General features: G+C 41.2%; 1 protein-coding gene across 3 annotated transcripts in view; it reads right to left on the bottom strand.

Annotated features, from left to right (window-relative positions):
* Positions 1 to 25,845, bottom strand: part of RMDN3 (regulator of microtubule dynamics 3) — a 60,070-nt gene extending 34,225 nt beyond the window's left edge. Inside the window, exons 1-7 of one of the 3 annotated variants that reach the window (XM_048853722.2) lie at positions 25,777 to 25,845; positions 24,734 to 24,939; positions 18,452 to 18,647; positions 16,839 to 16,985; positions 7,543 to 7,810; positions 6,140 to 6,242; positions 5,097 to 5,157 (exon numbers count right to left, since the gene is read on the bottom strand). In XM_048853722.2, the coding sequence (XP_048709679.1) occupies positions 5,097 to 5,157; positions 6,140 to 6,242; positions 7,543 to 7,810; positions 16,839 to 16,985; positions 18,452 to 18,647; positions 24,734 to 24,939; positions 25,777 to 25,808 (1,013 nt within the window). In that variant the 5' untranslated portion in view covers positions 25,809 to 25,845. Of the gene's footprint in view, positions 1 to 5,096; positions 5,158 to 6,139; positions 6,243 to 7,542; positions 7,811 to 16,838; positions 16,986 to 18,451; positions 18,648 to 24,733; positions 24,940 to 25,273; positions 25,375 to 25,709 lie in introns of those variants that run through there. The other 2 variants (XM_048853723.2, XM_048853724.2) reach the window with 2 other exon arrangements.
* Positions 25,846 to 27,959: the final 2,114 nt, after the last annotated feature.

The following is a 27,959-nucleotide window of genomic DNA, read 5'->3' as shown; positions in this document are numbered from 1 at the left end:
AATGTGGATAGTGTAGACATATCCTAAGTGGAAGATCTTAGGATGTACGATACTTTGTCATTATGTTGGGTTCCCCAGTACACAAAAAATTAGAAGTTTGGGGGGGGGGGGGGGGGAGGGGAGGGACACGACGACGACGGACATGTTTTTACAAATTACAAAAAAGTAATTTTCCCTCTGCTGATACTCACACCTTTTTGTCAACTGTTGGAAATGGGCCACCCTGATTGCATTGGCCTCGTTAGCACTACAAAAGTAATTTTCCCTCCCTTGGTATTCACCCCTTCTTGTCAACTGTTGAGAATAGGCCACTTCCACCTTAATTGAATTGGCTTGTTAGCACTGACCCCCCCACTTGGTAAGGCAACTCACATCTTTTCATGTGCTATGATATATATTCTGCTTACTGTATTTTTCACTCTATGCATCTGATTAAGTGGGTTTTAGCCCAAGAAAGCTTATGTCCAAATAAATTTGTTAGTCTCTAAGGTGCCACAAGGACTCCTCTTTGTTTTTTCCTTGGTGAATAAGAAGCTTTTTCTCAGGGTGGCTAATTAACCTAAACAAAACAGGCTGCGACTAAAACAGCTTGCAACTGTCCCACGACCCAGATGGCGCTGGAAAGAGAACATTTCAGTTATATATTCATGAAAGTGTAATTATGTCTTTCTACTAATAAAGGTAATTATTCATATCCCATGCCTCCCACATGCTGTTCTGCTATTTCCTTTCTATGGCTGTCCTCTTTCTTCCCTTTCTGCAGCTGTTCTGAAGAAATAAAAGCAAGACGTAGAAATGCATGCCCCCACTCAGCAAAAGGGCAAGTCTACAGAGACAGAATTTAAGCCTGTGCACCTTTCCAATGATGCTGTTCTTGGAAGAGATGGGCACAGACGACAACACGTTTAGCATATGCCAATACTGTTTCAGCACAAGGGGATACTGCACTGGAGACAAATGATTAAGCAACATGTTACCACAGAACCATCATAACGTGAACACTCTGCATCTATAGGGGCCTTATCAAGGTCTTTCAGAAGGGATGAGAGGAGGGAGTGACTTGCACTATCAGCCTTTTTTTGACAGCATGTAACCATAATACTACAAGTGTCATGCATATAATCTGTGGCTAATCAGATTTCATTCCATCTACAGAATTAAATACTGCTCTGACATTTCTTTGGATCAGTTACTTACTTTTGACACAATAAAACTCTGAATCATTAGGCTAATCCATCACTCTTTAGCTCAGAAGCAGAATCATACTCTGTCACATATGCAAAGCACAAGTGCCAAAACGGTTTAAAACTTTAACAGGCAACGTGGTGGTTCACCAACATTCCAGTAGTTAAACCGGCAGAAAGAGCCAAACACCTGATTCCATTACAGAGATCAAGTCATGCTGGTTTCTTCCCCTATTTTTGCCTCTCACCAACATGACAAACACATTAGTGACCAAAGGCATCTAATTACTAATATGAAAAGAATTTTCTCCAAACCTTAAATTCAACTTCTAGGCTACAAGGTATTTCTCCTGTGAAGTAATGGTCCAAGCAGATCTTCAGAAAACAAAAGAAGAGAGATTATTCCCTAAAAGAGTTTTAACCTCCATGCCCTTGACAATCCAGCGATCCTAACACTGATTGTTAATGTGTTTAACATTCCACCTTCAAAATCCCACCTGCCAGCAGTAATGCATCAGACATCAGTCATGCCAGAAATCCAACACAATTTATCAAGCAGTTCACTCCAAAAAATAGAGAGGAATTTTCTCTTCTCTCTATAACCAACATTTGTACTAAACTAGGCTACCTCACGATTAACAGCTTTAGTTTAATCATAGCAGTAGAATCAACAATCATCAGCTCCATACACAAGTTTCTACAAAAGACTGGTAGATACTCAAGCCACTGAGAATGGTAGGGAAAATGAGAAACTCCTCACTTCTAGCCAGCCACAACACTTGTTCAAAATTAGCAATGAAAAAACAAAAGGTATTTATTACAGATAATTTTAGTTTAAATCACGAAGGAAAATAAAAACTTTGCCTATGTGGAAGCTGTATGCCAATACTACTACTTATGCTGGTTAGAGTTATTTCAGAGCCATTCAGTTATGTAAAATAACTGAACCAAATGAGAAGAGCATAGGATCGGAAGATTGTCTTCTGGCATGGCACTGGTTTCTCTGGAAGACCCTGTAAAAAAGGTTACCTAGATTAAGACACCTCACAAATACAAAAAGCCAAGGCTTTTGCAAACCTCTAGCAATGGCCATGATAAAACTAAAAATGAACAAGATCAAGATGAGAAAAAAATTGTATAACAATGTAGTCAGTTTTACGGTTTCCCTTGTAGATAAGAAGTTTTTCCATGTACATAGGTCTTTCACATAGCAACTAAGTAAAGAAAGTGGAAAAAGTTTAGTGAATACCACTTAAACTGAGAGGGCAACTCAGGGCCAGGTAAAGTACCCAAAAAAACTTAATGTATTTTTGAAATTAACTAGATTTCAAGATAATAATCTGCTGTGATCAAGTTATCTTAGTTATATGTAAGTATGAGAAGCTGAAGAAAGAGTTGTATTGTTTGAGGAAATAGCATGTGACGACAACTTAGTCTACTGTAAAATAAATACTTAATGCACCAATTTAAGATTGCATGTTCAATGTTAATTTAGCATTTCCTGTTTTTTGAAGGCAAAACCCTTTATTTTGTAGGAGTATAGTTGTGACATACAATGTAAGCTGTTTAGATAACGTTTACATATAGTTAATCACAGCCATCAGTTTAAAGCAAAATTGTAATGGCAGCAGAATGCTTACCCTCCACTACAGAGAGACAGCCACTATCTTAGCCCTCCTCTGGATACGGCCAAGGAGAACCTGCCATATAGAGTAACTAGAAATTCTTTTCCTTTTAACCACGAACAAACTGCAATAATCTATACATTTCAAGCCCAGATGACAGATTTCAGAATTATGGAAGTCTCATGTTGCAAGGGACATCTTGTTCTGAAGACATAAGAAATAAATTGCCCAATACCTCAGTAACAACCGCAGCGGTCAAATCTCTCCCATATTCCCTCCATCCCAAAAATATGGACGCTTTCTCTCCAAACCCTAGAGCCAAGGGGTTAGCCTTTCTTAAAATAGAGTTTCTACTTTACTTGGCACTATGTAAGCTTTTGAAAGGTCAATAAGAAAAGAAAATAAGAAAAGCAACTAACCCTAGTAAAACAAGAAAGGAAGAAGGAAGAATGTCAGGTCATCATTAACCATCTAGCTCTCAAGTTACTGCTCCCATAGCTTGTGCAGCTGGCTGTTAATCTGGCTTTCAATAGACATAAGAGGTTGCTCTGTAGGGGACTAAAGAGGGGCCAACAGAAACAGAGCAGATGAGCAAGAAAATAAGAGAGGCCACCCCAGTTCCAGTTCTTGAACAAAGGAATTACAATTTTCTATAAATGAGCTGTGTGAAATGGGCTTCCTAACCCTCACCTACCAGATTAATTTCCAGCACATAACAGCAGGATACATAAGCAGTCGTTTTCCCAGGGCACACAGAACCAAAAGGATCATCAATAAAGTTCAGCTCATTTCTGAGCCAAGATCTTTCATGAGGTCTCTTCTAGCTACTTCTATCCAGCCCCGTTTACCACAGTATCTGAGCAATCCTTAATGTACTTATCCTTACAATATCTCTGTAAGATAGGGGAGTACCATTATCCCCACTTAAAAGTTGGAGAACTAAGGCACAGAGAGACAGAAATGACCTGCCACAGACTTCTTGTGTGACCTTGGGGAAAGCAGGGAATTCAACCAGAACTCCCAAATCTCAGACTAATGTACTAACCACTGGATCATCCTTCCTACATGAACATCATTCACAGTTATTAACTGAAAGAATTGCTTGTGGGACTATGACCCAGAGTGTGTGAGATCACCAACCACAACAACATGTCTCACTGGCCACAGGAGACATCAGATACAGCAAGAACAATTACTCCATTAATAGAATATAATATTTGTTTTGGCAGAGCAGTTTACAAATTCCTTGTTTTCTTGTCATTTGAAAAGAAAAACTCCAGCTGAACTAAGAAAAAACCTCTTAATGCTGGAACAAACTTTCCTCCATTTCACACTCATGTTCTCACAACACACACAGTTACAAGATATAATTATAGGTTTCAGAGTAGCAGCCAATTATTCCCTCCCCCCCATACTGTTCCTCACACGTTCTTGTCAACTGCTGGAAATGGCCCACCTTGATTATCACTACAAAAGATATTTTTGTTTTTTTTCTCTCCTGCTGGTAATAGCTCACCTTACCTGATCACTCTAGTTACAGTGGGTATGGTAACACCCATTGTTTCATGTTCTCTGTGTATATAAAATCTCCCCACTGTTTTCCACTGCATGCATCCGATGAAGTGAGCTGTAGCTCACGAAAGCTTATGCTCAAATAAATTTTAGTCTCTAAGGTGCCACAAGTCCTCCTTTTCTTTTTTTGAAGATATAATTAGGATTTCCAGAGATCAGTTTAATAACTCAAAGGGAATCCTTTTAAAACACAGTTTTAGTCTCCAAATTTAAAATGCTTAAAAACTTCCCGAGCACACTGAACTCTGCATCTCAATTTCTTTTTCCTAGAAGCCCCTTTCTGCAAGACTCATCTATAAGCTGATCTTTTACCATCCTTGATGAAGCTCATTAAGCTATGAGATGCAGACTCATAAGAACTTGATACAATCAGTTTCTCAGAAACTAAAGAACACACATTATTATAGCTGCCTCCATCTTCTGTTCAAGAACTCCACCAGGCCATCTCCCCTCGGAACCAAGTTCCTAATTAGTTGTCATGAACCAAATAAAAACAAAATTTATCTTGCTAATTGTAACCAGTATTGTCTGTCGCTTATTCATGCCTACTAACAAGGAAAAGAAACTAAAATAAAGTCTGTTAGGAAAAGCAGATTCAATAATGTATATTTAAGGTAAGAAACAAACTTGTCTATTGAATAGACTGTGATAAAGCCCAACTCTTAATATGACCTTTAACCTCCCTTGTTCTCCCACACAGCAGAAAGTTACATACCACTGGTGACCCTCAGCACTTTGATCCCCTTTCTGTAGGGCTGCCTCTGCCTCTTCTTTCCCTGCAGACAGAAAGCACTAATTTAGAAAGCGTGAAAGTCACTGAATTTCTCTGAATACGTACCTCCCAAAGTGCTAGGGTCTCTACAGTGACAGGAAAGGGTAAAGAAGTTAAACATTTGTTAGTCACCTAGTAAATTTAGCTTGAGACTATGGACACATTCCAAAAGATCTCCTGTATGGAGAACTCAGATGCTCCAAGGCCGCTGGGCTGACCTAAGATCAGGTTCAAGGACACTTTCAGCATCGACACTGCAAGCTGAGAGGTTGCAGCTAGCAACAGGCTACAATGGCTGGCTGCACTGTACCAGGGAGTCAAAGAGGCTGAAAAGAGGTGGCTGAGAGAGAAAAAAGCAGAGAGCAAAAAAGAAAGTGCAACAGGCCTCAAGGGTGCTTTGGTGCTTACACCACTGTCTGTTGAGATAGTTGCTCTTCCACTCACTACCAGCTAAGTATCTTTCAGTGATACGGCGCACCTACCACCACACAGAGCTCTCTTTCTCTCTCTCACACACTCACACAATTTCATGGAGCTCTCTTCTCTCTCTGCTCCATGTGTTTGTGTTCCCAAAAATGTGGGAATTTTGCAAGCCATCAGAAAGGACTATATACATTAAAAGAGACTGAAAATGATTGTCTTAAATGACTGCTATACATTGCTGAAAGGGACTACTCAGGCAATTCAGGCTTAAAGTTCAGGTTAAATTAAAAAGGGGAGGTGATTTCCTAAAGTTGATAGGAGCAGAAGTGTTAATTAAAATCTCCTGGTTTTATTTCAAGTCCTGTATAATGTTAAAAACCCAAAACAAACCGCATCTGAACTAGTGAATGAGAAGTAGTGAAACTGATCAAGTAAACAAAACAAGAAAACAATTTTTAAAATTTGCATTAGTAACATAAGGTCTTTTAAACAAGATACAGTAAAAAAAAAGTTTATCCAATAAAAACCCTACACTGAGCTGCCTCACAAACACTTTTTCTTACCATCAGAAGCATATGATTTCTTTTCGTCTGCATCCTCTGTGATTTCATACAGATCACTGTATGCTCGAGCCAGGCGCCATAGAAAATCCTGTCGGTCTCCATACTGCAGACAGAACATAAGTATTTCAGATCACCTGTTAGAGAGCCCCTTTCTTCCACTGGTACAAAGATATAAGGAAGAGGACCGTCAAGTGGCAGCAGTAACAGGCAGTATGTTATTTTATTCAAACAAGTGGATGCATCTTTTATATATCTAGCTACACAGAGTAAACATATGCAAAAACACTTTGAAAAAAACTTTAATAGACCCAAACCAACAAGAATTCCAGCAGAAGTACAAAAAGAGTAAAATGAACGTCCAAATTTGCAACTAAACCCACAATTCAAAGGAGATCAGAAGAGGTCTAATTTATCACATCACCGTAAATGGATTCTCTCCCACCCTCCTTCAAAGAAGTTTTAGTTCGGATGAGGGGATGAGCACTGGAGCCACACATCCACTTGTCTGACTCCATCTCAAAAAGCAAGAGAAAAATCACAAGTTTTAAAAAGTTCAGTTTACTTATTTATGCTGTCTGCTCACTTTTTGCATTTCAGTCAGCTTGGACATAGGAAGATTGGACAGTTTCATATTCTGGTTTACACAAAACAGCCATGAGGCTGTTGTGGCTGGATTGCCAAAACTGCAGTGGCAAAGTTCAGTTAAAAACAGAAACCAATGTATTTTCAGTGACATATTAAAAAACCCAACTCTTCATACTAGGTTTTGTTAAATCCTTTTTTAAAAAGTACAAGTTTTAAGCCTAAGCTACTTGACAATATCCATTTAAGTTGGTTTACTTTGGTATTATCTTAGACTATTAATAAGTAGGAGAAACATTTAAGAAAAGGGATATATTGGAGCATTAAATAAATTCATGGCATGATCCCTTTTGGGGCTTACAAAGAAACTTTACTTATGCTTAATGTTGATTAAGTCATTTGTTATCTCTCGCCTCTACATCATTTTTTATTTTAATGTTGAAGATACAGCAGCCAAATTGTTTTGCTTTTTAAACAGGCACCTATGTAAAAAAAAGCTATGTAATTTCCTGTACTGACTATACAGTCCTTGAACTCTATAACTGAGTCAAGGGACCCAATTACAACACTGTTTAGATTTGTATTATAGACAGGATGCAAGATGGTACATTTAAGAAAGCCAAGTCCTTGGACTGTCAGGGTTTTAGTTTTGTTAGGTATCATCTACACTACACTTCTAAGCCATATTATGACCAGGTCCATTGACTCCATTACATTTGTAGCACGGACTAGGTCTCGCACAATGACAACTAAAAGCCCAACTTCATCTTTCCCTGTTAGTGGAACACACAATTTTGCTGGGAAATTAAAATGAACTTTACCACCAGTTTATTATTATGCAGCAGCTGGAATCCTTCCCTCTTCTCCTGGTTATTTCCACTATGCAGCTGGTCAGCTTGCTGCAGCAGTTGACCAAATTCTTCCTCCATTGTAGAGTCAAAGACCAAAACAGTTTCATCCTCATTGACTAGGTCCAGTGAATCCCTCCGTGCAATCTTCACTGTCTCACAGCTCACTTCATCTTCTCCTTCCTCACTCTCTCTCTCTGACTCCCGGTCATAATCAGACTCTGCATTGGCTGTGGTGTACCTTTCAGTAAAAATTAAAATATAGAATTAAGTGACATTACATGTACTCAATACAAGATGAACGGCAAACAGTTTATAAACCAAGAGAAAATATTTAAAAAAAATCAGAGAGATGGGAGTTGGACTAATAGATGTCCTAGGCCCAACCTTCTCTGGTGCAGAAGTGTTTTCTCTACACTGTGTTTTCTCTACACTGTATTCTCCAGAATTTTAAATTCTCTGCAGTTTTAAATCTCTGCAGTTATGCATCTTTCACCAAGTCCCATGTAGTACAGACAAATACAAAAGGGGTGAAGAAAATAAATTCAAAAGGAAGCTAGTGTGGAAGTCAAGACACAGGAGTCTACAGCCGCTTGCCTCGTGAGAGAGCTTTTTTAGACCATTTAGCTTTAAAGCCTACAAAAGCATACACAGAACAGAACCAGCAAGGCAAGTCACTTGGGAACTCACAGATTATACATCAGATACCTCAGTAGGAAGTTTAACAGACTTATCTGGGTGGGAGATACAGCTTGAGGTTTTTGGTCTGTTCCAGAGAATTTCAAACAACTTTCTTGGCAAGATTAGTATTTTGATCAAGACTGTCTGAGCACTAAATATGAAACAGCTTGTTCAAGCTGACGGGGGAAAAGGTGTGAAAACGGTGGGTGAGTGATCAAAATTATTGCACATGTACAAAAAGACAAATTAAGGACTAGCAGCTGAGCCATGTAAAGACATGATATCTATGTAAAAGCAGACAATGATTAACAATTGAAGTGGTCCAGATTAGACAGGGTATGACTCAGACCAAGATTTTCCATAAGGGACTGTCTAAAGTTAAATTCCCAAAATTATGTTCAGGCATCTAAATAGGTGGCCTGATTTAAAAAAAAAAAAAAAAAAAGTGCTAAATACCCAGCAGCTCTCATTGAAGTCAGGTCACTTATTAAAGTATGCGTTCTGAAGCTTAAATTTATAACCTTCCCTTTTAAAAAAATGCTTAGCCTAAGGTGTCCCTTCTCTAACTCTCAAAGGAGCTCTTCACGAAGGAGGAAGCACTACGTTAGCCCTCATTGTTTAAGAACGTTCAGTTTTAATTTCAGGCTTTGTCGAAACTTGTTTCACTCATTAGTCCAAAGGAGAGGGCCCTCTGCTGCAAGCAGCCTGCCATGAGCCCCCATGACATTTAACTACAGACCCTGACTGCAACTATTACAGCAATGAAAAGGAAGATTAACCAGATGTAACTAAGACCCAAACTATGTGTAACTTTAAAAGCTCAATGCATGAATTTGCACCAGAAGCAAGTAGGAAACCATTGTAGCCTATGGGACACTAGCATAATGTGCTGCCTCTGGTTAAGGCTGCAAGTCTGTCATGGAGGTCGAGACGGGCAGCCCCTGGGCCAGGAGCAGCAGTTTAGGTGTGTGGGAGGGGGCTCAGCTCAGGAGGATGCGGGGGGGGTGCTTTACTCAGGATGGGGGGGCTCCCTGACTCCCACTGGCATAGCAAGGCTGCTCTTAGGCAGAGGGGCCAGGGGGCTCCTGCATGCTGCCCATACCTGCAGGCCCTGCCCCCGCAGCTCCCACTGGCTACAGTTCCCAGCTAATAGGAGCTGTGCAGCCAGTGCTTGTGGCGGGAGCAGCACGCAGAGCCCCCTGGCTCCTCTGCCGCCTAGGAGCTGCAGGAACACGCGGAACTGGATAGGGAGCCCTTAACAGCTCCACCAACTTTCCCCAGCACCAACGGGGGTCCCAGGCCACCTCCCCCAGCACCCATGGTGCCCTCAGACTGCCCCCCCCAGAGCACCCGCAGCCCCCCGCTCAAGTTTTATAGTAAAAGTATATAGTAAAAGTCATCAACAGGTCACAGGCCATGAATATTTGTTTACTGCCTGTGACCTGTCCATGACTTTTACTAAAAATACGTATGGCTAAATCATAGCTTTACCTACGGTCAGCTATGTTAAGCAATCAGACCATCACATTTTGCAACAGCTGAAATGTCCAAGTATTCTCCAAAGACAGCCTCTAACAGGGAACATTACAGTTATCAAATCTAGAGACAGAAGGCATGTGCCAAGGTACACGTCTAAAAGAAATGTGGATCGCAATTTTGCCAAACACAGATGAAAAGATGGCTACCAAAGTACTGTTTCTTCAGGAGTCATGAGCAGTACAGTTGGATCCCTGAACTCACTCTCTCCTTGGTAGAGAGCCAACAAATACTGTCAACTCAGAGGGTAGACACCACACCAGCCCCATCACTCTCTCTAGATCATCATGAACTGTACACTACCAGGTAATCAAACCAAATCTCAGGCTAAGCAGTGTTGTCTGGTCATTATGTGGAGGAGAAGCCTCTAAGAACACTTAATCATTATGTTGCAGATTCAGTAGATATTCTTCCCTCTGAATCCATAGTGAAGCAATGAATCAGTATGGTGAAGGACATGCTGTACTAGAGGTGTTGCCATATTTTATGCAAGTTGTAAAACCTAAGGTACTGACCACTTGTTATTAAACATCTTGTGGCACTTTCATAAGAACAACGATACAAACTTGGTTCCCTAATCAAATCCTGTTAGAATGTAACTGCTCAGTCTCCCTTAATTCATGCTGCAGTTCCAATTCAGTGTGCTACTCTTCATTTCCTGTCCTACACAGCTGTGCAGCGTGGGTGTCAGCAGATAAACAGCTGCCATGCCACATTCCAGACTGGCAGCATTTTAAAGGTGCTTAGAATGATTTGTGAATCTAGGCTGAAAAAGACTTTTTATCCTGAAGCACAATCAAAAGTACAAGATCTAAAAATCATTTCAAAATGCTGTGTCAATCTTTCTTCTTGTTTTTAGAAAAAAGATAATTACTATTCAGTGATGGCTCGTGATGTATACATTTTCCTCTCACCCAGATAGACTCGCTCTACTGAGATGGCTCATGTATGAGATGCTTCCAGTTTAAAAAAGAAATCGTGCTGAATATAATTCAATAAAAACAAAAGTATTCAAAAAGACCAAGGGATTTAAGTGTTTTTATCCTGTTTTTCTCAACTTTAGGAAGACAGGCAGTTCTTAAATGCATTAATATGTGAAAGTCCCTACGTGGCACATTTCCTAAATTAACAACAAGCTATTTGGTGCTAATAAGCATGTGAAAAAAAGAAAAAGGCCCCAGTGGGCTTGTCTGCCCCCACAGTGCCAAACAATGCAAGACAATTAACTTCCACACCACAATCCAAGACTTCTTGCTGCTGATAGCATGAAACAATTTGGGTCATCTGAAAGTGAAACATGAGGCGCTACTGATGCCTGTTTGGATTATAAGTAGCAGCAGCAGAAGTTTTATAAGATTTCACCAAAGGGCAAAAGAAAGCAACTGCCCAAAAAAAAAAAAATGTATTGCAGGAATCCGAGGATAATCTGTGCTAATTGAGAAAGTTACAAGTCAGTTCCAGAGTGGCTACCATACACAGCTACATAGGATTAATACTGGAGGCATAAGTAACGTGAAATCTTCAGCTTAGTACCACAAACTTGTTTTACATTAGGCCAGGATTGCTTATCCACTAATTCATCACAGTGACTCTTAAAGCTGTCTGCAAAGTTTTAAATTACTGACCTGCTACTGGTCTGAACTGTTTAAATATATTTTAAACAAACCAAAGAATTGCAAAGAAGCAATGAAACACAGAAGCCGACTTCTAAATCCTTACAACTGGTTCACAGGGAGGGAGTGCAAATGTGAATATAGAGAATGCCCCAATTTCTTACCCTCCCACACAAAGTCCCTGCTCTCCTTCCAGCCCCACCCCTCTCCCACTGGCATATCTGCTAGAGTCTGCAGGAGCAGGGCTCCCTTCCCACAAATGTCAGAAGGGACACAGCAAGTGGGAACTGGATGATAGCTGACAGTTGGCAATGTGAAGATACAGTATTGCCAATGCCAAGAGTCATGCTCCCCAAAATCATGAGGCAAGCTTAACAGTCAAATTTAATTAAAAAAATCTGCTCTGAGCTTCACATTTTCAAACTTCTCTCTGCAACCATGAGGGCTAGAAACTTAGGTAGAGAGGTTAAACAAAAGCTGTGATTATCATAACATGATTTCAGGAGCTGGGGAATTAAGAAAAACACCTATTAAACACAAGACTCACAATTAAATCACAAGTGTTAGCAATATTGGAGATCAGAGGGGCCTCTCCCCACTTGGTGGCCCTCTTAAGGGCTGCTGCAGAGGAGAATCACAGCTAAGTCTTTGGAGGCTCGCAGTCCTCTCTCATAAGCTTTTTGGCTGAAAAATTCTCTCTACTCTCTAATAATCGAGAGACATTTTGAACTCTGTTGGAAAAAAAGCTTGAAATTTACTTTCTCAGCATCCCTTTGATATCTTATATCAAGCATGCTAAAACATACATTTCATAATGACATTAAAGTCAAATAGCTTTACATTTGTAATCAAATATGTGTTTTGGTCTTGGGAGCTAATTCTCAGCTAGGGGATCCAGTAAACTATATTTTAATTTATTACCTGTTCTAAAAATGGCAAAAAGTCTCAACTTTCTGAACTCTCCTGAACACCCATTTTTAAGGTGTCACGTTAAAGTCATTCCCTGACTCACATCTAAACTATAGATTTTGGATTTTAAAAAGAAAGGAGAGAAACAAAGCAAGTTTATAATGGAAAGCTGGTTGCAACCTTCACTATGGAACTTTATCTCCAAGCTTTTTCCTCATTTGTATTAATTGAGAAAGTAGGTTAGCCAAGTTAAAAGGATTTAACTTGCTATGGTGATTCTCAAGTTTAAAAGTCTTATCGTGACACTTATCCTTTCACTAGTCTTCCTCTGTTAGATATGTTCTACAAAGATTTTACCCACCTGCAGGCATTTGTTATTAGTTCAGTACTACAGTCAATCATCAAGAAGGTTCAACTGAACACTTATTAGTAATTTAAAAGCCACCATGAAAGACAGTCAGGAGTAAGCCCAACAGCCCTGCAACAAGTCTGTACTGCCCTATCTCAGGGTAACAGAATACTGCTGGCTGAGGCAGCTCAATGACATTAAGCTGTTTCCTCTAACAGAGGATCTCTTTTCTGCAACCTGTAAATAGTAGGAGCACTACCTTTTAATCCATTGCAATTATCTTTATTAGTTAATGCCTCTTTAGTAGCACTAGACCAACATCTCAAAAAAAATCTATTATCCACTGTGCCCGTTGGGTTCTGGAATTGACATTTACATCTTCTAAAAGATGTCAGTATAGTAACTTGTGACAATGAAGATTTAGTACATTTGTTATTACATACAGAACTTCTTTAACACAAGGACTTTTTCAGAACCAGTTACACAGAGTAAAGTCTTGTTTAGCCAAATTACTTTAAACTAAACCTTCCTCCTACCAGAATCTCAGTTTTGACCCTCCATGAATCAGTTACTCAGTAACTCCCCCATTAGCCAAATGTTTTTAATGTCTTCAAACTATTTCCAGGTGAATGAAGTGATTGTGTAATCCGTCTTGTCAATGCCTTGTTCTAACTACTATTTTATGAGATGAACTGAAAGGCTTTTAGCACTCCAAGATCCAGATTTAGGGTTGATTTTCTCCTGTGATAGTTGAAGATCCTTCACACAAAATAAAGAGAGAAATGAATACTCTATCCTGCTGTAGGTACTCCCAGCTATTACAGAGAAATATTGCAGGGCCCTGAATTTAGCTCTTAACTGCTAAGCAAAAAATAGGTATGACACTCAATTTTGTTCTAGAAGAATCATGGACTTTTAGGGCAAATGTGGACCCATATGGTTATAAATTAATAGGGTAGTAATGGAAGGGGAGTAGAATATCCATATAAAGGAATACCTGACATGTCTGACAGTCAAACAAAGCCTTTTGAAAATACTTTGGTAGGTAAGATGGTGGATGTTGGTTTTCTTCCTGTGTAAATATTACTACCATAGGCCTGCTCCTACTCCCCTTTAAGTCAATGATTTCAGGAGGAGCAGGCACCTTTTCATATTCTTGTTCATAAATGGATGAGACAGACACTTTTGTTTTAAAGTTGTAATTTTAAGTCTCTACACTTTATTAACCTGAAATCTTAAAAAATACTATCTGTTTAGGTCAGCTTCAGAAAAATGCTGTTAGGTCAAATCTGGCCCAAAGTTTAGCTTTTATAAAACTTGAAGACTTTTGTTAAAACAAACTGAGTTAATATTTCCATTTTTAATTAAATAGAAGCATTCTTTAACTTTTAAATACACCTTTGCAAGGTAGACTACAGACTGTACAGATCTCTTTACAGTGAGAAAGTCTGTGAATATTTCTCTGTGCTGGTAGAGCGGATGGTTAAGTGACATGGTCTACCAGTATGCTACCAACAATGCAAGCTGTGAGTGCAGATAAGTGTCTACACATTGTCCTGCAAACAAACCCCTTGAAATTCTCCAAGTGAAGTAGACTAAAATGAAACTGACTAGTCTCGTCATCGACCAACACCAAGAAAAATATAAGAAGTGATGAGCATAACTGGTGCAATAATTATATTAAAATATTATTTGTATAATAAGGATTTTTTTTAACCTGTCCCCTTATATTCCATAATGTCATTCTCACACAAAACAAACATAATTACATTTCTCTTGCAGTTAGGATCCAGTACTTAGCCTACAACTAACAGGAATTAGCCACACAAAATTGGGGCTTACTGACCTTTCACTTCAGAAAAAACAGACATACCTTACTTGTTTCAAAAAGTTACAAATCACTCTACAAAACCCATTAAACAACATATGCAAGCTGTTCAGTAAAACCTCTTAGCTGTCAGTATTAAAGAAAAAACAGGGCATTTCACTTGGAGACAGCAATTCAGTTATAACCAACTGTGCTGTGTCAATCAAGGTGAGTGAGCACATAAAAGATTAATTTAAAACCTTCCCTCCCAAACTATTAATCAATAGGCTACAGTCAAAAGTGATCAAAAAGATTGTTCAGTAATTAGCACCATGGTGCAGATGGTGTTACAACAGTGAACAATTGCCATCCTTAAATTGAGATTGTTCCAAATCTGTCTTTTGCAGAGCGTAATTAAAAGTGACTTTACTAGAAGGATGATCAAACCTGTGGAAATATTTATAACTGGATTTTAATCACCCTGAATAGCCTGTACAAGTAAAAAAAAGTTTCTCTGAATCAACTATAAGCTTACATATTTTATCTGAAAGGAATACCATCTTCATCAAAACAAGATTGAGAGAACAAGCTGTAAAATGCTCTCAATATATCTGCAGCTGGAAACATCTCCGTCATTTCCATGTCCTACAAATGATTCTCTGTTCTCTTCAGACAGCTTTTCTTGCTTTGTTATTTTAATACTTTCCTCAATGTCTCTTAGGAGTAACGTTTTCTGTTTTGTCAAAGCCAAAGAACCCAGACAAATCTTATACCTCTGTAGAATAAGCATGGGAATCCCAAGAAAGCATATTCCAAATTCCAAGATGCTGTAAACAACATCCTGCTAGGTCAAGAATTGCCTTTTTTCCTTTTATAAAGCAGAATTATTGTGGAACTATTCTTTAGTCACTTTGAAGCACATTAGTTATCATATACCATTTGCAAGGGGTTAAAAAATGACAATGAGATCAGCTCAAATTCCTCCTCTAAGGAAGATCTCACAAAATATGGGAATCTGGAAGAGTTTTACCATCAGCTGAAGACAAACACTGTACAAAGAGATAGAAACTTTCAGTTTTCTTCCTCCATGCAGCCACACACACTTTACAAGTTGACCTACCCATTATCAGCAGGTAGAGGCAACATGCTAGTTATATGCACTGGCAAAATTATTTGAAGATTCATTAAGACCTGCAAGTGACACTGAGAAAACACACATGGTAATTTGGAACCCTCGGTCTAAAAAACATTTAATTTGCCTTTCCATGAGAAAATACTGACAGAGAATTTTATGCTCAGGAATCTGCTTCATGCCCTTCTTAATCTATTGACTTAAAAAAAAAAAATCAGGAAAGAGAAGACTTTCCTCCTCTTGACCAGAGGCACATGCACCCACTAGGCATCCTACTTATAAAGCATCAGGTGACTTACGGTACTCAGATAGTACAAGGATAGGTGTGGTAAGAACCTAAATAAAATGACAAACATGTAAGCATGATCCTACCAAAACGAGGCTTTACATAGTCTTAGAATTAGATGTCCTGTATTCTGTTTAACTTCCTTTTAATTTCAGGATCTTTTAGAAAACATTACTTCAAAAGTAATTTTGGTTTATGGCCTGACAGTTGCTGTTGCTCTTTTGCCATTCTGACCCCAAATGATTTGTTAGTGTAAACCAGATTTACATAATCTCTCCCAGAATGTCACGTTTAGAATTATAGCACCCATCTCCTTCTAGCCCAGCCAAAGGCTTATTCCCATCACCCTTTAGTCAGTGAACTCCGCTTCACCCTCAATAGTGGGTTCTTGCTCCAGCTGTACCTAACTGCCAATTCTGGTTCAAACTACAGAAGATTTCATAGGTTTGTGTTAGATGGAGCCCTGCTGCTCAAACTCTCAGTGAAAGTTGCCTGCCCCTAACTAGAGCACCTCTCTTGAATTACAATTCAAAGAACACCATACTCCACAATTATAACTAGAGCCAACTGGAGTATTTCTTATTTCCCTCCAGTCCTGTCATAATTTCCTTGCCAGTTTGCCTGCAATGGCATATAAACTGTCACACATCACCCTGACTGTTGATCAAACAGGAACTGGAAGGGATAATTTTTATTTTATTTTTTTTTAATTATAAAATGTGGTAGCAAAATTACAATTCTTGGTAGGAGGACTCAGGGGCAGGTGTAGTATCTAAAACTTCTGGCTTTTTTAAGAAAATCAACAGCTAGGTTTCATGCAATGAAACTGAATACAAGTAGAGCAGGAAAAAAAATGCATCTATTGAAACATCCCATCTGTGATATAGAATACAATGAAGTAAGTGGCTACTGAGTTTCCGAGACCAAGAACAGTTCTTAACAGATGTTCTGCTTACCCTCCCTCACTTTCACCATCATCTGTATTGGCCCCTCTTGAGCTGGCTGTGAAATAAATAGAGCTGGACCCTGTGGAATCACTCCTCTCTCTAGGAAATGGGTACCGCCTCCGCCGAGTTACCTTCTGGGTTTCTTCCAGGTGGGATCTGAAAGACAGACAGAAACACAGTAATGACTAGAGAAGTGTCTATTTCAATCCATGTCAATTTCTTTGCTTCTACCTGCATAATCTATTACATCCACTCCACACCAAAGGAGCAATAATTAAAATGGTACTTGTTCCTGCTTTGTGTAGGTGAAGTCACAAATTACCAAGTTTAAAATACTGTGGGCTACACTATAAATGAGATCAAACAGAAACCCACAGGCAAATAGAAAGTGTATACAATCATCCTTCCCGTGAAGAAAGATGAAGGAACATTATTTATCATTCATATTATCATAGCGCCTAAAGGCCCTAGTCAGAGACAAGGGCCTCACTGTGCTAGGTGTTCTATGAACACAAAACAAAAAGACAGCCCCTGCCCCCGAGGAGCTCATGTTTTATAGGATATTCCATTCACTACATAATCTACAGTAGATATGAATGGGACAAACATTGCTACAGAGACAAGAAAAGAGCCAGAAATTTACAGACCACAAGTCCATCTGGTTCAGCATCTGTCTAAGATGGCTGAGAGCACCCAATGCTTAGAGGAAGGAAAACACCCACAATGCACCTAGTCTTATGTACAGTGTTGTACATGACAAGAAAACTTAGTTCCTGAAATAGGGAGATGATCAGACATCCTGAAGCATAGATATGACTTCTCATACTGTCATTGTTTTGTACAACTATAAGTATTGATTGTCATAAAGTTACAGGCTTAAGAATCCAGAGTAACTGTTCCACTGACCTTTGAGTAAGAAAACATCTAGGGTGAAATACTGACCCCAGTGAAGTCAAAGGGAGTTTTGACTTCAGTAGGGCCAGAATTTCACCTCTAGTGAACAAACAAACTGTGTAAGAGAAATATTTCCATTTATTCGTTCTAGATTTACTGGGCTTTTAATTTCACTGAATATCTCCTTGTTCTTGTGTAACGAACAAATCAAAAAGGACTGAATGATTAGTTTTCACTATTCTTGTCACAATTTTGGCAACTTAAAGCCAATTCCTTCTGGATCTTCTCCTTTCCAGTTTCAATAATCCTACCCTTTAGTGGGATTTACACAAAAAGAGATTGTAAATACATGCCTGTGCATGCTCAGATTATCCAAATTGTAGAATATCGAGCATACATTGGATTTCAAATTTCCTTGGCTGGCATTGGCTCTCTGTTTGGGGGAGTTAAGTGGGGGAAGATGGGACAAATTTTAGAAAACAGTAGGTTACACCCTTGCCCATTTTTAGAGCTTTATTGTAATGAAGGGTGGATATGCTCTTTGCATGAGAGACTTGTCCTGATTCCCATTTATAAAAGATACATAGGTTGATCTCTTCATTAGAGAAGGCAGAGAGGACAAGATTGTTTTCACCTAAAACCTGCTGGTCTGTGAGCTCTTTCAAGGCATATAGAGATGGTTTTCTAATTGTCTATGATTGACAAAAGGAAGGTGGTTTTGTACTTACTTGACTTCTCCACTGATCTCCCCAGCTAAACTCTGCAGGCTGTTCTTCAGTTCCTCCACTTCTTTTCGTAGCTCTATAATGTTTTTCAGCACAAAGTCCAGGCGGTTCAGCACTTCCACGTGCTCTTCTCGTGTTAAAAGAGAGGTGTATGTAATGCCATCACCAGCCTCCATTGGTGCTTGTCTTATAAGCAGAACTAAAAGAGTGAGAAAAAACTTAATTAGACATAGAGGTGAGTGACAAAGATTAGAAACAGGAAAACATTGCCAGATGCTTGTTTCTGGACATTCAAAGAGGGGAATAAAACCATGTAATAATGCACTGCAGATAAAAATGAATACATCAGTGACCACGGCAATCGAGGAGGTTGCTTACTTTTAAGCATGCTTCCCTTTCTTTTCCTTGGTTAAAACTATCTGTCTGTCACAGGCAGGTTTTAAAGTTATATTCCCACTAAGAGTAAGGTGACAGCAATTCTTATGAAAGGCTCCAGAGGTAATCCCAGCAATCACAGGCCGGTAAACCTGACTTCAGTATTGGGAAAACTGGTTAAGAACAGAATGATCAGACACATAGATGAACATGATTTGTTTGGGAAGATTCAACATGATTTTTGTAAAGGGAAATCATGCCTCACCAATCTATTAGAATTCTTTGAGGGGGGTCAACAAGCATGTGGACAAAGGTAATCCAGTGGATATAATATAGATTTTCAGAAAGCCTTTGACAAGGATCCCTCCCCAAAGGCTCTTAAAGAAAAGCAAGCGCTCATGGGATAAGAGGGAAGGTCCCCTCATGGATCAGTAACTGGTTAAAAGATAGGAAACAAAGGGTAGGAATAAACGGTCAGTTTTCAGAATGGAGAGAGGTAAATAGTGGTGTCCCCTAGGGATCTGAATGGGGACCAGTACTTCAACATAGAATCACAGAGTATCAGAGTTGGAAGGGACCTCAGGAGGTCATCTAGTCCAACCCCCTGCTCAAAGTAGGACCAATCCCCAATTTTCGCCCCAGATCCCTAAACAACATAATCATAAAGGATCTGAAAAATGGGCAAACAGTGAGGTGGCAAAATTTGCAGATAATACAAAACTACTCAAGACAGTTAAGTCCAAAGCAGATTGTGAAGAGTTGCAAAGACATCTCACAAAACTGGGTGACTGGGCAACAAAATGGGAGATGAAATTCAATGTTGAAAAATGCAAAGTAATGCATATTGAAAAACATAATCCCAACTATACATATAAAATGATGGGGTCTAAATCAGTTGTTATCACTCAAGAAAAGACTAAGAGATGATGGAGGTCTATAAAATAATGACTTGTGTGGAGAAAGTAAATAAAGAAGTCCTATTTACTCCTTCTCATCATGCAAGAACTAGGGGTCACCAAATGAAATTAATAGGCAGTAGGTTTAAAACAAAAGAAAAGGAAGTATTTCTTCACACAATGCATAGTCAACCTGTGGAACTTTTTGCCAGAAGATATGAAGACCAAGACTATAACAGGGTTCAAAAAAGAACTGGATAAGTTCCTGGAGGATAAGTTCCATCAATGGCTATTGGTCAGGATGGGCAGGGACTGTATCCCTAGCCTCTATTTGCCAGAAACTGGGAATGGGTGACAGGGGATGAATACCTGTTCTGTTCATTCCCTCTGAAGCACCTGGCATTGGCCACTGTCGGGATACTGGGCTAGATGGATTTTTGGTCTGACCTAGTATGGCTGTTCTTATGATTATGTAGTTACACATAATTAAGCACATGAAATTCTACTACTTATATGGCTCTAAAATAGTCTTAAACAGCCACACTTCACTTTACCTCTGAAATGCAACCAACTCTGGAATGCAGAATATCAGCCAGGAGATCAACTAGTTCATAAAATAATGTACAACAGTGGAACAGAGGTAAGCAAACTAATTCCGGCCAAGGACATGAGGAAAAATCTCTACTGTTGCAGAAAGTGGCATGGACTCTTAATATCAGATGAGCAAATTCAAACATATGGTTGCTGTGCCCTAAATATTTATGATATTTTAGCTTATCTGTTAAGATGCTGTACTTTGCTCCAGCTGCAACATGATCAACATGTACTGCTGGTATGACCACCGATTTAACTATTATCAAAGCTCTCTACAAACGGTCTCGTTTTTAAACTTATTTCTCTATTTCTTACCATAAGGCCAGAAATTTATTTTTATAAGACACAAATAATCACACCTTAAGTCAAGTATGACTATAGTAAGAAAAATAACTTAAAGACTTCGAAGGAAGGAATCTTTTAAATAAAACAGTCTGTCAACCCTTCAGATTATTAAAAATAAAAAATGATAAGTATTTTGCTTCTCATTACTTATTCTGTTGATTTGGACATTAACACCACAAACAAACGAGGTTAGACAAAATTTTACATTGCTGAGATGGTACATAGCACTGCGGAAGAATGCTAAGTAAAAAAAAAATCAAATTTCTTATGATTTCAGTGAAAATGTTTTTATTGCAGATATGCAATTTTTTTTCCCAAAAGCACACCCAGCACCCTGGTAACAAGTCACCAAGCCCAAAACCAAAAAAATAAAAATAAATTAAATTTTGGACTGACTGTCCCTTTTTAAAATGTAATAGCAACATATTGTATAATACAAAAATTAAAACCCAAACTGAGTGAAAGCTTGCTGCTCATGCCGTAAAACTAGTTAAACTGATGTACTGCATATCCTGAATTACAAGATTCTGTCCTCCAACTAACCTTTATTTTCTACACTGAAATCACTACACTTCTTTCAATATATTTAGAGGGATACAACTGAAAAAAAAAAATCCTCTGGTGTAAGCAAGTTTCTTTATCTATGTTACTAACACCACCATGATTTATTGAAAGTGAAACATTTAACACTCCAATTTGTTTCACTCAATTTAGAATCATTGTTTAACTTGTTCCATTTTTCAGCTTGGACAACTACTATCAATCAAGTTACATTTTCAAATTCCTAGCTGTAAAAAGTTTGGTCATGGACAGGCATGGGGATATCAATTTTTTACAATGTTTTAACTGGATTTATTTTTTTAATGTTTGTAAAAAAATATTTCTACAATTTCATTGGTCTTAGTTTTAAGAAAATTGTAAGTGTCCCTTTACGTTTTACTTCAAACAAACCCTAAAAATACACCACAAAAAACAACTCTCCACATAATAGAACCTGTATTAGCCTGTAAATGGCACAGTAAAGTTTGTTAATGAAAAGCAATGCAAAAACTAAGAGGAAAAGTAAAGGACCTGAGAGCAATTTCTTTGCAGAGAAATAATGCACTTTCAAATACTGTTGATAGAGAATGACCTTGGGAAAAAGCCACTTAGAAAAGTGGTTCAGTGCACTTGTCTCATGTAACTGTAGTGTGTAGGTTGTAACTTGAAACAAACCAAAGGACGTACTTCTTCACACAAAACACAGTCAACCTGTGGAACTTGTTGCCAGGGGATGTTGTGAAGGCCAAAACTATAACTGAGTTCAGAAAAGAATAAGATAAGTTCATGAAGAATACCTCCATCAATGGTTATTAACCAAGATGGTCAGGGATGGAACCCCATGCCCTGGGGCTCCCTAAGCCTGTAACTGCTAGAAGCTGGGAGTGGACAAAAGGAGATGGATCATTTGATAAATGACCTGTTCCGTTCCTTGCCTCGGAAGCATCTGGCATTGGCCACTGTTGGAAGACAGGATATTGTGCTAGGTGGATTGTAGCCTGTCCCAGTATGGCCATTTGTCCTTAGTTTTATGCAGCTGAACACAATCTAGTTACTGTAATCTAATTATTCAGTTCCATGCCCTTGTCCACATCACAACTTTTAAACAAGTGTTTTAAGAGAAGTAAAATAATATAAAGAAAATTAACGTCAGTTAGATGTAAGCTCTTTGGGGTAGAGATTGTCTTTATTTTGTGTTTGTACAGCACCTAGCACACTGGAGTTTTGGTTCTCTTTAAATAAAATATTTTGTCCCTTATTTGCTTATAAAAAACTCTCTCTCTCTCTCACACGTGCACACCCACAAACAAAACATTTAGAAACTTACTATGGTCTAGCTCAGGGGTTCTCAACCTTTCTTTTTTTTCCCTGAGGCCCTGCTCAACATGCTATAAAAACTCCAGGGCCCAACTGGGGAGAGATGGGGGACACGGGGCTCCGGGCAGGCCCTCAAGCGTAGATGTAGTGAGTATTTCTATTTTGGGGAGGCAGAGGCCAGCAGGGCCTCGGCCAGTTCCGCACAGCAGGGTCCAGGAAGGCAATGCCACCTCCACCCCCTGACTCACCTCAGCAGGCCACTTAGCCTGTGTGGGTTGTATGCAGTGGGGGCTCTGCTCAAAAAGTTTGGCAACTGCTCAGAGTGCAAGGAGAGGGTAGCTAGGAGCTGTGCATGGGCAGGGAAGGGGTAGCTAGGGGCTGTGTGCCAGAAGGGCTCCCCTGTGATCACTGCTCCCCCAAGGGCTCTGCCACAGAGGGGGGGTCCCCCTGCCTGGGAAGCTCTTACCAACTGCACGAGCTGAGGAGCAGTCACAACCCCGGGCACCCGCAGCAGACGGGAGAATGCTGTGGCTGCCTGCTCCATGACTTGCCTCGGTGAAAGCCGCACTGCCTGACTCCAGCTTCGGGCCCGGGGAGAGGAGGAAGGGGTGGGAGTGGAGCTGCCCCTAGAACTGTCCCATTCTGGCACTGCAGTGGGGGGAGAACCAGTGCTTGAGGTTTCAGCCCCGTTGCGGGTGGGCGCAGGGACTCAGGGTTTCAGCCCCACAGCAGGGGAGTGCCGAGGCTCAAGGTTTCAGCCCCTCCCTGAAAGGGCTTGCAGCCCCTTGGTTGAGAACCACTGGTCTAGCTCCTGTAAAGTAAGCTCTATTAAAGTTGATGTGGCTCTGCATGAACACCAGAGCAAATCCAGGTGGAGCCAGTTGCAGGATCTACCCCAAATGATATAGGGGAAAACAATGACACTGATTGTATGCAAAGGAAACAAATCAGAAAAAGCAGAGAAAAAACATCTCTCTTTTGTCTTCCGTATTATTTATAACACATGTAGCAAATGACTTTTTAAATGAAAAAAAGTCATTTTGGTAAGTTGACTACACCTTTTCCAGGTGTCTGGCTGGAGGGTCTTGCCCACATGCTGAGGGTCTAAGTGATCACTGTATTTGGGGTCAGAAAGGAATTTTCCCCCTGGTCAGACTGGAAGACACCTTAGGACTTTTTCAGCTTCCTCTGCAGCATGGGTCACTTGCTGTTTAAACTAGTGTAAATGGTGGATTCTCTGTAACTTGAAGTCTTTAAATCATGATTTGAGGACAGCAGTAACTCAGCCAGAGGTTACAGGTCTATCACAGCAGGAGGTGGGTAAAGTTTTGTGGCATGCAATATGCAGGAGGTCAGACTAGATGATCATGATGGTCCCTTCTGACCTTAAAGGGTCTGTCACTTGAGGTGTTTCCCTACTACAGATTTGCAAATCTGCAGAATAGCCTTGCGCTAGTATATCTGCAAAAGTGAAAGGGAATAGAAACTGGGTAAATAAGAAAGCAAAGTTACTATTTAGTATCCAAGCTAAATAGCATCCTAAAAGAAATGAAACATCATAAATGGTGAAAACTAAATTATGATAATCATTCAGGGCAAGACCCTGCAACTGGCTGCATGTGCCTCCCTGACTTCAATGCTTGGGAGGTCCACCACACAGAGCTCCCTCCAAAATTAGGGCCAAAGACTGGAGAATGTGATGTTACACACTGCAAAATGGTTGAACAGTGATGTTTTGCATCCTGCTTGTTTAGGATTTGTGTTCTTAAAAATGTTTAATAATATTTTATTCTGTTTAATTCTTCCCTGAAATAAATTGGGGTTTGTTCAGTACTTACCAACTGTCTGGAAGAAGGTTGCTTATCTTGGATCTTTAAAATTCTTTAACAGGTTATTAGCAGTCAGTCAGATTTTATTAACTGTATTAATTTGATGATAGTGTGCATTTAGTTTTTCGAGTAACAAGTGGATTATTTTTAATTTACGTCAGTTATTTTAAGCTGATCTACTGATCATCTTTAGGGTGAGCAGGTGGCCAGTTTACCTCCTACAATGGCAATATCCCAATTATATACTAACCACTTCTGAGCTACAAACAGAAAAAGCAGTAGTGGTAGCACTGAACCCAAGTTCAGACATGAAGGACAAATCCACCCTTGCCAGTCAGAGACCAATTTTGCAGATAACACAGAAGTAGAAACAGAAATAATTACTGTACCCTGGTTATGGTGCCCCAGAGTCTCTGCATTTTCATGGGGCCCCACAGAGTTCTGCATGAGCTGAACCAGAGAGTGCCTGGAGCTGCCTCCCCACCAGGGCCTTTTCCGCCTCTGTTTGTACAAGAACAAGAACCCGATCCCAGCAGCCGCACCCAGCAGTATCCCAAGCCCCACACGGGACACCCTCAGTTTGGACATGATGTGCCTGAAATAAGCAGACAGGATACAAGTCACATGAATGCCAGTCACCACCTCCCCCCACTGCAGCACCTCGGACGGCAGGGAGGCGAGCCCCCTTGATGCCGGCCTCCCGCAGGGGTAGCAGTCATAGAATCATAGACTATCAGGGTTGGAAGGGACCTCAGGAGGACTCTAGTCCAACCCCCTGCTCAAAGCAGGACCAATCCCCAATTTTTGCCCCAGATCTCCTAAAGGCCCCCTCAAGGACTGAACTCACAACCCTGGGTTTAGCAAACCACTGAGCTATCTCCCCCCCAGCCCCAGTGCTCCAGCCCGAAACCTCTCGAGCCAGCCCTGACCTCTGCAACCGAGCGAGCAGCCCCCGAGTCACGGGTGTCTAAGCCTGCCGAGCGGGGGCGGGGCGGGGCGTGCTCTCCGCAGCTCTGCGGCACCCCGCTCACCCAGCCCCGCACCAGCCTTGCGCTGACACGGCCGCTCCGGGGCCCGCCTGTCACCCAGGCACGCACCGCCCCACCGGCCGAGGGCGCAGCTCGGGCCCGGCCCGGGGGAAGAGCGGGGGGCGGGGCCGGCCGTTTATCACCCCGCAGCCCGGGCGGTTACACCCGGCTCGCGCCAGGCTCGGGCGGGAGGGCTGGGACGACGCTGCCGGCCAGTGCCTGTCGCCGCAGGGAGCGTGGGGCTACCCGCAGCAGCCCGGGAGAGCGGAGCCGGCGCTGCGCGGCGCGGTGACACACACGCCCGAGGCTCCACAACGGGGCACTCGGGGCTACTCACACCGCGAAGCCCTGCGCTCCCCGCGCGGCCACCGTCCTGCCGCTCGCCTGCCACACGCGCCCCTCACCCTGCCCATGAGCCACCCTCCCGCCGGTGCATAGAGATGACGTATGGAAAGCCAGCCGCCCCCGCACTGGCCCTGCCTGCCCTCAGCACCGCCCAAAGCGTCGCCGGTGGGATGATGTCATCAGCTCCACCTTACTAGGCTAAAAGCGCCAGTTGAGACTACATCACGTGTCTCTCTGCCCTTGGGCTAAGGGCACGTGACTCCGGGGAGCCAATGAGCGTGGGCCAGGAGGTGGGTGTGCTCATGTCCGGGGGGCAGGCGGAGGTGTGGGGAGCAGGGTGGAGATTGAATGGAAGCTCCGAGGGTTGCTGGGCTGTTCTGTGGGCTCATTTCCCAGCCCGAGGCTGCATCTGCGTGGTTTGCTCTTTCATTGGCTAGCCTGTCTGCCCCCCCTCCGGTCCCACGCGCTGCTCCCACGTGCCCGCCTCCAGCTCTTTGCAAGCCCCTGCCCTAGGCTTCACCTAGTGCTGTGCTGAGCGCAGGGCCCGGCTGCTCACTAACCCGGCTTGTGCGGGAGCTGGCTGCGCCGGGTACCCTCCTCTAGGGCGCACTTGTCATTAGGTGGGCGGGCTTCAGTAGCCGTGAAGTCAGGGCACTTGTAAGAAAAAACGAAAGAAGTGCGAGCGTCAGGAGGACTTACGGGGGAGAGAGGTTCTGATCGTCGGATGGGGACATAGTGCAGTGGTTTGGGGTGCCTCTAGCCTTCTTCCCCTGAACCCTTTTGGTTGGGTCTCTGTCCGTGTAGCTGGTTACACTCACAAAGATGGGGCCCAGAGGTATTTAGGCTCCTAACTGCTATTGATTTCCCTCACTACCTTTGAGAATCTGGGCCTTAGAGCCCAGGGGAATTTCAGGTCTGCTAACTCAACTGTTTTGTAATCTCAAGGATGAGGTCCAAAGTGTGGAGCCCCCAGAACACAGGGCCCTGTGTGGCTTCACAACCAAGTGTCTAACCCTCTCTGCTATAGAGACACCTGACCAAAAAAAAAAAAACAGCAGTGGAGGGACACTCAGTTTTTCCCCAAGCAGGAACACCCTTACATCATTTCATTTTGAAGTGATCACCAAGGTAAAATTTGGATTGCTGATGGGTTTATTAGTTATGTCAGAAAGCCAGAGAACAGTACCGGAGGATTTCAAAGCCTCCTCTGATACAAGTTTGGAACATTCAGGCACTAAACTTATTCTTCATTTAAATTCAACCCTTCTTCCTTAAAATAATTTTTGGCTTTTCACTGTATTTAGGTGATATCAGGCGAAGAAAAGATGCTTTTTGAGGCTCTATCTTGTGCTGGGAATCTGCTGTTAGCCTTTCAGATTGCATTGGTGACGTAGAAGCTTTTGGTGAAGGCAGCTGAAACACATTTGTTCTGATAAAACCCTGACATTGAATGGAAAGGGGGCACTCCATTTCCTCAAACTCTAATTATTATTTGCAGTCTTGTTGTTATCAGTAAAGCAATAACAGGCTCAAGGCAGCATGAGTTTGAATTCATATCCCCATGCATATTAAAGATGATATCTGAGTAGTACCACACTATAGCTTTGATTGTAACTCTGTTGTTTGTCTTGTGCTTCAGATATCAACCTTTATGAATACAATAAAACCAGTCATCTTGAAAGAACAATCTGTGAATGTGGTAGATGCTACCTTAGCCCCTTTGTTCTTTCCTTTTAACTCCTTACTCCAATGGAAGGCTGTCTTATTTTGGCAGTTAGGGTACTGAATCATAAAAGATAGAGATAGAAAAGACCTATTGGATCATTCACTCCATCTCCATGCCACTGCACAATTGCTCCCCTACTGTACACTGTACAGTGTCCTGTGCGGTCTAGTTTTAAAAGTTCTAAGCACTGAGGCCTCTGCCAATTCTCTTGGAAGACTCTCTCATTATCAGGAAGTTTTTCCTGAAATACATCTTCGTTTCACACAAAATAATTCTCCCTTCTTGGTATTTACATTCTTCAAATATTTGTAGTATTGTGTACCCCTATCATGTACCCCTTTAGTCACTGTTAAGCAATTAGCCTAATGGAGCTCATAACAATCTACAAATATTTGAAGGAGGTAACTGTCAAGGCAGGAGCATGATTTTGTGGGAAATGTACATATATGTCTCCTTTTAATCTTTCTACATGTCAGTTCCTTCAGTTCCCAGTTGCTCTTTTCTAAGCTTCTTCCA

Source organism: Caretta caretta, chromosome 6, assembly GCF_965140235.1.
Source record: "Caretta caretta isolate rCarCar2 chromosome 6, rCarCar1.hap1, whole genome shotgun sequence".
NCBI classification, from domain to species: domain Eukaryota; kingdom Metazoa; phylum Chordata; order Testudines; family Cheloniidae; genus Caretta; species Caretta caretta.
Note: the sequence above shows the minus strand (reverse complement) of the source record. Positions and strands in the feature narration are given on the sequence as shown.